This window comes from Thecamonas trahens (genome assembly GCF_000142905.1).
Source record: "Thecamonas trahens ATCC 50062 unplaced genomic scaffold supercont1.62, whole genome shotgun sequence".
Classification (NCBI taxonomy): domain Eukaryota; order Apusomonadida; family Apusomonadidae; genus Thecamonas; species Thecamonas trahens.
Genome location: NW_013657618.1, coordinates 126,823 through 137,949, shown reverse-complemented (window position 1 = coordinate 137,949; position 11,127 = coordinate 126,823). Strand labels below are relative to the sequence as shown.

The window sequence follows — 11,127 nt, the reverse complement described above, 5'->3', positions numbered from 1 at the left end:
AGGCGGAGTGGAGGGAGAGAGCGAGAGCAAGGCAGTGGTAGTCGTTGTGCAGGTGGACCAGGTTGTCCAGCTGGTGCATGGCGTACCTGCGGACAAGGGTGACAAGTACAGCGACCTTGTCCTCGAGAGAGGGTGTGGGTGTGGACATGGATATATATATAGAGAGAGGATATGAAGAGGAGGGGTGGGTGAGGTGGGGGGTGGGTGGGTGGGGTGGGGGTGGGGGTGGAGTGGTGGCTGGCCACGAGGTGTGCGCGGGGGGTTTCGGGCGAAGGGGGGAATGGAACGGACGAACGAACGAACGAACGATTAATGGATGGCACGAACGAATGAACGAATGAACGAACGAACGAACGATTAATGGATGGCACGAACGAATGAACGGACGAACGAACGAATGAACGATTAATGGATGGCACGAACGAATGAACGAACGAATGAACGAATGAACGATTAATGGATGGCACGAACGAATGAACGAACGAATGAACGAGCGAACGAATGAATGAACGAATGAACGATTAATGGATGGCACGAACGAATGAACGAATGAACGAACGAATGAACGATTAATGGATGGCACGAACGAATGAACGAATGAACGAACGAACGAACGATTAATGGATGGCACGAACGAATGAACGAATGAACGAACGAACGAACGATTAATGGATGGCACGAACGAATGAACGAATGAACGAACGAATGAACGAATGAACGATTAATGGATGGATCGAACGAATGAACGAACGAATGAACGAATGAACGAACGAATGAACGAATGAACGATTAATGGATGGCACGAACGAATGAACGAATGAACGAACGAATGAACGAATGAACGATTAATGGATGGCACGAACGAATGAACGAGCGAACGAACAATTAATGGATGGTACGAACGGGCGACGATGAACTGCTGGACATGGATCGGTCACGAGTCCGCATTTGGCCCATGTTGACGTTCGTGCGAGCGCGAGACAAGAGATGGCTGGCGACCACGGTCAACCCACGCGTCGCCGGCTCCTTCACCGCCGCCACACACCACAACCCACGCTACCCTCACACTTGCTGCGCGGAACGGGTGCGAGTGTCTCCGGCTGGCCGAGCACGCACTTGCGACGTCTGCATCGACGCGGTATGCGATGCACACACTGGCGTGGGGCGACGATGATGTACTTTGTGTCATGTCTCGACGATGAGCACGCACGGCCTGCTGCTGCTGGAGATGGCCCGGGACAACGTGGGCCAGTGGCTCGACGGCGGGCCGCTCTTCGGCGCCATCCACTCGGACGGCATTCTCCTCAGCAACGACTCGGGGCGAGTGTGACCTCGGCATCTTGGAGGACAACTTGCCGCGCTTGCTTGTGCACCGCTTTGTTTTTCTGGGAAGAGTGCGGAGACATCCATCATCCACCGCTTCGAAAACAACTGGGTTGGGGGCTGGGCGCCCTCGATACGCTGCTCCACCCGCATACCAGGGTGAGGAACGAAAGTATGGTTGATCGATGGAATGGTATCGAGGCATGCATGCAGGCAAGGAGGGTGTGTAGTTGGGCAAAAAGAAGAAAGAATGCGTTACTCGGTATTCCCGTGTGGTCCCCCACCACAGTACTAACCAAGCCTCATGCTGCTTGACTTCCGAGAGCGAGACGGGATCGGGTATTTTCAGCATAGGATGAACGCATTCGATGTAAGAGAGTGTGTGTGGTAGTCATGTGGTGGAGGACACAAATGGGGCCGCTCGTTAAATGGGTTATCGCACGCTACACCGACAGCACAGACATATCCACATCCATCTTCATATCCAAACCTCACCTACACAATCACCGTCATACATCAGGCATAGCTACCGGTACGGATGTGTGTCACACAGCCTCCTCGCGCTGCAGAGGTCACCGAGTCTCCACATTCCATCTCTATCTGCAATGATCATCCTTGTACAGACATCCCAGAGCCAGAACAGAAAGCTCATCTCCTTGTACCCGTCCGCCCTCTCTCCCCTCCCCTCCCCTCCCCTCCCTCCCCTCCCTCCCCTCCCTCCCCTCTCTCCCCTCCCCTCCCCTCCCTCTCACGCTCTCCCCTCATCGCACTTGACTCTCATTTCGATCATGGCAGCAACACAAACAGACTCGGAGCGCGAGATGCTTGCCACCGCCCAAGTACGCCACCATGCCGGAGCACAGCCACCTCCATCCCCACCCACCCCATCCACATACCCATGTACATACAACCACACCCACACCCATGTGACCTGCTGCATCCCCATACCCCCCCCCCCTCCCCTCCTCCTCCCCCTCCCCCTCCTCCTCCTCGTCTTCTCTTTGGTGACAGGTGCTCCCTTTTCGCAGGAAGCCCGCGAGTCCTTGCATGACCTCCCCTCCCATGGTTGGTGTCAGGGGGGGGCTAGGGGAGGGGAGGGGGGGGGTATACATGATGTGTATTGCAGTATATGTATATACACATGTGTGTGTATGTGTGTGTGTGTGTGTGTGTATGTTTTGTGGTGGCTGTATCCCTGTACCTGTCTCTGTCCCCGTGCCCAACCGTGCCTCTTAATCGTGCCGCACTCTCTCCCTCTCTCGCTAGACTCGGCCCTGTCTGGCTACGTGCCTGAGATCGGCCCTGTCTGGCTACGTGCCTGAGATCGGCCCTGTCTGGCTACGTGCCTGAGATCGGCCCTGTCTGGCTACGTTCCTGAGATCGGCCCTGTCTGGCTACGTGCCTGAGATCGGCCCTGTCTGGCTACGTGCCTGAGATCGGCCCTGTCTGGCTACCTGCTTGAGATCGGCCCTGTCTGGCTACGTTCCTGAGATCGGCCCTGTCTGGCTACGTGCCTGAGATCGGCCCTGTCTGGCTACGTGCCTGAGATCGGCCCTGTCTGGCTACGTGCCTGAGATCGGCCCTGTCTGGCTACCTGCTTGAGATCGGCCCTGTCTGGCTACCTGCTTGAGATTGACCTGGTCTGGCTACCTACCTGAGATCGGCCCTGTCTGGCTACCTACCTGAGATCGGCCCTGTCTGGCTACCTGCTTGAGATCGGCCCTGTCTGGCTACCTGTCTGAGATTGACCTGGTCTGCATCCGTGCTTGATGTCGACCCTGCGTCTGTCCCGGACTCGGCCCTGTCTGCCTGCGCTCAGACCTGAGATCGACACTGCCTGAATCCGTACCCGACTCGGCCCGGCGTGCAAACAAAGCTCGGCCGGTCCCGCGTACCTGACTCACTCCATCCCCCCACACCCCCACCCCCCACTCCCTATTCTGCAGGATCTCGACATGGTGGTCGACCTGAGCAAGGGCGAGCTGTTCTGCGATCCGAACTTTTCGCCCGGGGAAGACATCCTGTACGACCTCTCCGAGTCGACCATCATTCCCGAGGGCGTCGCTCGCATCGACAAGTGGCTCCGCCTCTCGGAGATCCACCCCAACCCACAGTTGTTTGTCGACGGCATTATGGCCGGGGACATTGTTCAGGGTGGCCTCGCCGACTGCTGGTTCCTCGGCGCTCTCATGTGCATCGGTACCCGCATGGACCTGCTGAAGCGCATCTTCCAGTACTGCGCCCCGCACCGCGGCGAGTACCGCATGCGCTTCTTTGTCAACGGCGCATGGAAGGACGTGGTCATCGACGACCGCCTCCCCTGCGACGCAAAGGGCAAGCCCGTCTTCTCCCGTTGCGCCGACGCGAACGAGTTCTGGGTCTCGCTCATCGAAAAGGCCTATGCCAAGGTTCACGGCACTTTCCAGACCCTTGAGCGTGGCCTCATGCGCGACGCTCTCGTCGACCTCACCGGCGGCGTCTCGGACAAGATCGAGGTCGGCACGCCGGGCTCCACCGTCGCCAACGAGCTGTGGGATACCCTTGTCAAGGATCCAGCCTCGTACTCGCGCCTCATGGGCTGCGTCGCCTTTGGCGACGGCAACGGCGAGGGCGAGCTCGACAACACCGGCCTGCTCAAATTCCACGCGTACGGCATCATGCGCACCGCAGTCTATAACGGCGAGCGCCTCATCCACCTCCGCAACCCGTGGGGTTCTGTCGAGTGGAACGGCGCTTGGTCCGACGGTGCTCCGCAGTGGTCCGTCGACGCAAAGGTTGCTCTCGACCAGACCGATGCCGATGACGGCCTCTTCTGGATGTCGTTTGACGACTTTTGCTCCCACTTTGACGAGATCGACATCGTCAAGGTCTTTCCTGAAGCAAAGTGGACCACCCAGGTCCAGGTTGGCAAGTGGGAGGGTGAGTCGGCCGCCGGCCGATTCCACTACGCCCCGGCGCCGAACCCGCAGTTCCTCCTCGACGTCGAGCAGCGCGGCGTTGCCGTTGTCGCCCTCCGCCAAAAAGAGGCCCGCTTCACCGGTGACGACAAGCTGGAAAACGTCCACATCGGCATGCACCTCATGAAGGCGCCCACAGGCGCTCGCATCATCCACTTTCATGAGGACGAGTGCATCATCAACACCGATCCTTGGATCGACGCCCGCGAAATCGCAAAGTTCCTCGTCCTCGAAAAGGGCAAGTACATCCTCGCCGCCTCTACCTTTGCTCCGGGCGTCGAGTCCGACTACATGGTCCGCGTCCTTCTCAATCACTCCAAGTTCTCGCTCACCCCGGCGCCGTCGATGGAAGGCTCGTACGTCCACCTCTCGGCATCCGGCTCCTGGGCTGGCGCCTCCGCCGCCGGCTGCGCCAACACCTGGCACTGGATCGACAACCCGCAGTACGTCCTTGAGCTGCCCGCCTCGCTCCAGCTCTCCATCACCCTCACCCAGCACGCCGCGCCAGAGTCGCGGAGCCATGTCAACATCTACCTCCTGCCTTCGCAGGACTCGGCAGACTACACCTTCAACATGACCCCGGTCCTCGAGCCTGGTGCCTGGACAGACGAGGGCACCATCTGCCTCCGCGGCCGCCTCGACGCCGGCCGCTACATCATCGTGCCCACAACTTTCCAGCCGGACACCGCAGGCTCCTTCACCCTCGACGTCTACGCCTACCGCTCCGAGCTCCCCTCGCCCGCAGGCTTTGCCATCTCGCTTGGCACGGGCAACACCGGGTACACCCAGATCGACGGCGCGTGGGCCCCGGGTTGCGCCGGCGGCTGCAACAACTTTGAGTCGTGGACGTCAAACCCCAAGTACAACCTCACCGTCGGTGCCGGCGCAGGCGACTCGGTCTACGTCACCATTCTCCTCGCCCAGGACTCGCCAGCCTCGGGCCTCGCCGTCGGCTTCCTCATCACCGGCCAGGGTGAGGACGAGATCCTCGGCCAGACCGGCAACTGGTCGCGCGGCCTCTTCAACACCGCCTCGTTCTTCCTCTCGCCGGGCGTGTACACCATCTACCCCACCACCTTTAACCCCGAAGAGTACTCCGGCTTTGCCCTCCGCGCATATGCCGACCCCGCCGCCGCAGTCACCCTCGTCCGGGCCTAGCGGCTCATCCTCAACCGCCTTTACTACATAAACAGTCCGCCTGTCGCCTCAATAACCGCACCTGTCACGTACCGCGCATCGCGCGAAGCCAGAAACTCGACCACCGCCGCAATGTCGTCCGCCTCGCCGACCTCGCCTAGCGGAATCTGCTGCCGCATCATGGCCATGACCTTGTCCGGCACAGCAGCCGTCATCGGGGTGGCGATAAAGCCCGGCGCCACTGCGTTGACGCGGATGCCTGACGGCGCAAGCTCCTTGGCCAGCGCCTTGGTCATGCCCACCACGCCGGCCTTGGACGCGCAGTACGCCGTCTGGCCCACGTTCCCGTGCAGCGCCACAATCGACGACATGTTGACGATGGCCTGCTCGCCCGCCCACTCGCCCTCACTCGCTTCCTTCAGCCGCACCATCTCCGCGCCGCCGCCTGCGCTACCAGAAACGATCCCCGCAAATTGATCTCCATCACCGCGTCCCACGTCGCGCTCTCCACCTTGAGCGCCATGGCATCGCGGGTCACGCCCGCTGAGTTGACCACCACGTCCAGCGCTCCCACGCTCCGCTCCGGATCGCACTCGGCCACCCAGGCATGGACCTCGCCCATCGCCCGCGCCACATCCTCCGCATCGCCCACGTTGCAGCCAAAGAACGCCCCGCCGGCAGGCACCACCCCTGCCTTCTCCTCGGTCTCGTCGCGGTTGGGCAAGTCGGCCACCGCCACCGAGTAGCCCTTCTCCGCCAGCCGCCGCACCACAGCTGCGCCAATGCCCTGCCGTCCTCCCGTCACAAGTGCAAACCGTCCTGCGCTCGCCATCTTCTCTTGTCTCTTCTTTCTCGCTCAAGAGCCGTGTGTCTCGTGCCCCTCGACCACCGCCTCTCGTCCACCACCATCGGCTGAGCACGCCTAGGACACATAAAATATTTTCCTCTACACCCCCCACCCCCCACCCCCCACCCCCCCCTCACCCACCCCACGCGCAAACATGATCAACACGCGCAGACACCCAGGTGCAGGCACCACACCACCACCCCCACCACCGCTCACCACCACCAACAGCAACCAACCACCTTACCCCCACCACCACACACCACACACACACAACACCCTCCTCCCCCCTCCTTCCCTCCCCTCCCCACACACACCCTCCCCTCCCCTCCCCCACCCCCACCCCCACCACCACACACACACTCCCACCACTCCCACCACCTTCCATGTCTAGTTCTGGTGAAGGAGTACCGGACAAGGACATGGTGGGCATGATGGGCATGGAGTCAAGCACGGGCTCGGACATGACTGGTGGTGACAACAAGGCACAGGTCACAGAATCTGCCACTACCACCACCACGATGGCCACGACCCACAACAACAACAACAACAACAACAACAACAACAACAACAACAACAACAACAGCAACAACAACAACAACAACAGCAACAACAACAACAACAACAACAACAACAGCAACAACAACAACAACAACAACAACACGGTCATGGCCAATGCTGATGAGACGCCTCTGAAAGCCATCGCCAGTCAGTCGGGAGATCTTCAGCAGTCAGACAGTCCCGTCACCATCATCGTCGACAAGGAAGACGATGATGTGATCATCCACAGCTCTGATGAAATCGAGCCAGAGGTGGCCATTCCTGGCATGCGAGTGGCTTCGTTCTTTGCTGTTGTCGGCATGTCGCCTGGTCCCCTGGTTGAGGCTGCAGAGATCAACGCCAATGCGGTCCGCTCGGTGGCGGTGAATGAGGAAGACAGTGTGGCTGAGGCTGCCATCGAGCCCAACCCGGTCCTTGTGCTCCCGAGCCAGCTCGATCGTGGTCTCTCCAGACAGCGCGCAGGCTCGGCAACGTCGGTTGGCTCGTCTGTCGGCTCGGCGTCAGCTACGTCGCCGCTCGGCATCACAGGGCCCATGTCACTCCCGTCGTCGCCGTCGGTCGACTCGGTCGATGGCTCGGCCTCGTCGCCCACACGGAGCCACAAGAAGAAACGCCGCCGTGTCAGCACCCGCACCGGCTGGGGCTCGCGCGCCAGTGCCGCCGTCCTCGACACCGTCCTCGCTGGCGAGTACCAGGGCACAACGCTGCTGCGGCTGCCCGAGGCCGACGCCGGCGACGGCTCGGTCGTCGTCCCGGACAACTTGTGGATGTTTTGCTTCCCGCGCTCCGCCAAGATCCGCCGTCCGGACTCGACCGCCGGCTCGGCTGCCTCCCGCCTCCCGCAGCCGCGCTTCCACTCGTTTGTCCTCACAGAGCTCTCGGGCGGTCACTCGTTTGGTGGGTGCATCACCTTTTACGAGGAGGCCTACCTCGAGGTCTCGGTCCCGCGCGAGCCGGTCGCCGACACCGCTGCAGCCGACGCGCCCGCCAGCTCGGATTCAGACTCGAGCTCGGGCTCGTACCTGACCGACGACGAGCTGGAGTCGGTCGCGCCGCCGGCCGCCGATCCGCGGCCCGACGCCGTCCGCATTCGCGTCCGGGTCCTTGTGCCCAAGGCGCTGGTCCTCGTTTGCAAGGCGCCGGTCTACGCCTTTATCGAGTCGTACCTCGTCTCGCTCCTCGACATCCATCTCCGCCGCGTGGAAGAGGTCGCCGCCCCGACCGAGTCGCTCCCGGTCTCATTCCGCATCCCTTACCGCGACCTGTTGTGCAACCTGCTCGAACAAGTCCCGCTGCCGCCGCGCGGCAAGCTCCAAGTCTCGGTCTCGATCGGCCAGTCTGAGCTCTTCCTCCGCAGGCCGGCCTTTAATGAGCTCCCACTCCTCGATGTCGCCATGGACTTGCTCCTCATGGTCGCCGACCAGGACACCCTCATCCAGCTCTTCCACGCCCTCGTTCTCGAACAAAAGCTCGTCCTCGTCTCGGACCACGCCTGGCTCCTCACCCCAATCGCCGAGGCCCTGCTCTCGCTCCTTTACCCCTTCAAGTGGGACCACGTGTACATCCCGCTCGTCCCCAAGCCGCTCGTCAACTTTGTCCATGCCCCGGTCCCGTTTGTCATGGGCATGCTCCACGAGTACCTCCCGCGCAACGAGCTCTCTGACGACGTCGTCCGCTTCAACATCGATACCGGTGCCGTCTCGTCCGGCGCCCCGCTCGACATCGAGCCGCTCCCCGAGTACGTGCATAAGAAGCTCGTCAAGCGCCTCTCTGCCATCAGGATGCGCCGCCCAGGCGCTCCGCTCGACATTGCCAAGCTCCGCAAGGTTCACTCGCACTATGTCGCCCGTGCAGTCGCCCCGGTCACCCTTGACGCAGACAACTCGCTGCTCGAGCCGACTCTCGTCGGTGCGCCGCCGAGCCAGGCTGGTGGCAAGACCGGCCCGTCTCCGCTCTCCTCGCGCCGCTCCTCCATCGCCTCCACCCGTGACACGCCGTCTACCAACGGCACGCCCACCATTCAGCTTCTCTCCGACTCGATTCACGACTCGTCGCCGCAGCTGGCCCTTGTCGACCGCTCCATGGCTGCCTACCGTCGCCGGCAGAGCATTGACACTCACGCCTCGCGTCTCCGGAGCCGCGGCACGCCTGCTCGATCCATCTCGGTCGGATCAGACGAGCTCCGTGTCCGCGCCGTCACCTCGGCCGCCTCCTCCCATCCGCCGGCCGGCGCGCCTTCCAGCGCCGAGCCCGACCCTGACCTCAATGACGACCCCGAGCTTGACTCGCTGCGCCTCAAGGGCCAGTCGGCGCAGAGCGCCGACGCCGACGCCGCCCGCGACGCGTTCCTCCGCTTCTTCACCTCGCTCTTCCAGGACTATGCAAAGTACGTCGTCACTGCTGACGACGAGGAGGCGTACGCCGCCATGATGGACGACTACAACTTTCCGCTTTTTGACAAGGACGGCTTCCTCGAGTCGCTCGCCGCGCTCGCCTCCAAGAACTCCAAGGCCCAGGCCTTTGTCTCGGCCATGCTCGCCACACAGGCGTTCAACCTCTTTGTCGAGGAGCGGGTCACCGCCGCCTTTCAAGGCGTCGACCTTGCGGGCATGCACTTTGACGAGGCCATCGTCGAGAAGAAGGGCAAGTCCAAGCTCCGACTTGGTCGTGGTGCAAAGGCGCTCTTCCTCTCCGATCCTTCGCTCCAGGTCGCCGCCACACACTACGCGCCCGAACCGTCGCGTGTCAACAAGCACCCGGTCCACCTGTTTGCCTACGGCCCTGCCTTTCCCACCCATTTTGAGGAAAGCCAGGTCCAGCTCCTCCCCGCCCTCGAGCTTGTGAAGCCGGTCCACGCCGAAGTCGCTGCCTACATCGAGCGCATGCGGGCAAATCCCTCGCTCCACGCAACCGTCGTCGACAAGCTCAACAAGACCGAGACCGAGGAGTCGGCCATCAACTGGGCCGTCTTTGACAAGTACGCCGACGACGACGACCCGCTGCCGTCGCGCCCGACCTTCCGTTACGGCGACACCACCGCACCCATGACCAATGAGCTTTTCTGGGCAGAGATCCCTGACTACGTCCGTGCAGAGATGCACTTTTTCAACACTCGGACCCGCGAGACTACCCGCGCGCTCCCGGAGGTCTTTATGTCGTTCACAGAGTTCCTCGACGCCCGCGACAACTGCACTGCCTTCTTTGACGACGCCAGCGCCGCCGTCCGCGACCTTGTCCTGGCCCAGGCCGCAGAACTGACAGCATTTCGCGCCCAGTTTGAGTCTGTCCTCGCCGCCATGGAGGAGCGCCACACGGCGGAGATCGCCAAGGCACGTGCCGCAAAGACAAAGGCCATCCTCAACCGCGTCCGCAACGTCACCGAGGCTCGTCGCGTCCTCGTCGCCGCCGCACGCGTCGAGCTCGACAAGACCGAGCGCTCCGAGGAGAACAACGTCGCCCGCCTCTTTGCTAAGCGCCAGGAGCGCATGGCTGCCATCCAGGACCAGCGCCGCAAGGCCAAGCTTGATCGTCTCACCATCCTTCGCGAGCCGCCCAAGAAGCCGTCCAAGGCCCGCAAGCCGACTTACGTCGGCCCCGAGCCGCCGCCGCACCGCGCCGCGCTCGTCAAAGCCTCCAGTCCGCCGCCCCAATCGCCCATCCCGGCTCCGGTCGCCCTGCCCGAGCCGCCCGCGCACGTCCCCGCCGCTGCTCACGCCCGCCAGCCCTCGATCAGCTCGCCGCCGTCACCCGTCCTCATCTCCGCTCCGCCCGGTGCGTCGGCCGGTCCGCCACCAGCCTCTCCGCCACCTCGCAAGCTCTCCGGCCGACGTCCATCGCTCAAGACAGCGAATGCGCCGTCCAAGCCGTCCAAGAGCCGCAAGCCGACTGTCACCGGCGGCACTGTCGCTCTGCCGACCTCCATCGCCGCCGCTGCTGCCGCCGCTGTCACATCCCCACCGCCGTCGCCCGTTACGCCCGTCCCGACGACCTCAAGCGAGCCGCCGTCCTCGACATAAACCCCCAATCGGGTACGATATTCGCGCAGAGTCGCTGGCAGCGCTCGCGCCGCCAAAGGGCAAGCTCGGGCGTGTCGACCATTGGATTCGCTCCGGTCCGCCACACGTGTCTGGCGCCATGACTGGGAGACCACCTCCTGTACGTGAGACAAGGCTAAACGGGTTGGTGCTCCAAAGGGTGGCAGTCATCCACAAGTGGGACATGGCGTGCTGGTGGGCTTTGGCGGCTTGCTGGTGGGAGTGGGCCCGGGGGTGTGGGGAGGACGGTAGCGGGGGCGGGCGGGGGGTG

General features: G+C 62.5%; 3 protein-coding genes and 1 non-coding gene across 4 annotated transcripts; 2 read left to right on the top strand and 2 right to left on the bottom strand.

Annotated features, from left to right (window-relative positions):
- Positions 1–1,570: 1,570 nt before the first annotated feature.
- Positions 1,571–1,686, bottom strand: AMSG_20104. Its single transcript, XR_001290148.1, has one exon. It is a non-coding gene; the product is annotated as a 5S ribosomal RNA (ribosomal RNA).
- A 410-nt stretch (positions 1,687–2,096) lies between these two features.
- AMSG_10642 (gill-specific calpain) lies at positions 2,097–5,493 on the top strand. Its single transcript, XM_013897896.1, has 2 exons — positions 2,097–2,162; positions 3,270–5,493. Exons 1-2 carry the CDS (start codon positions 2,112–2,114, stop codon positions 5,436–5,438), a joined length of 2,220 nt encoding a protein of 739 aa, XP_013753350.1. The 5' UTR covers positions 2,097–2,111; the 3' UTR covers positions 5,439–5,493.
- On the bottom strand, positions 5,462–6,249 carry AMSG_10641 (short-chain dehydrogenase/reductase SDR; the record flags this gene model as incomplete). Its single annotated transcript, XM_013897895.1, has 2 exons — positions 5,462–5,848; positions 5,872–6,249. The coding sequence occupies 2 exons, from the start codon at positions 6,247–6,249 to the stop codon at positions 5,462–5,464; spliced, it is 765 nt and encodes a 254-aa protein (XP_013753349.1).
- Positions 6,250–6,418: 169 nt separating this feature from the next.
- Positions 6,419–10,853, top strand: AMSG_12376 (uncharacterized protein; the record flags this gene model as incomplete). Its single annotated transcript, XM_013897929.1, has 2 exons — positions 6,419–6,443; positions 6,670–10,853. The coding sequence occupies 2 exons, from the start codon at positions 6,419–6,421 to the stop codon at positions 10,836–10,838; spliced, it is 4,194 nt and encodes a 1,397-aa protein (XP_013753383.1). The 3' UTR covers positions 10,839–10,853.
- Between the last annotated feature and the right edge of the window lie 274 nt (positions 10,854–11,127).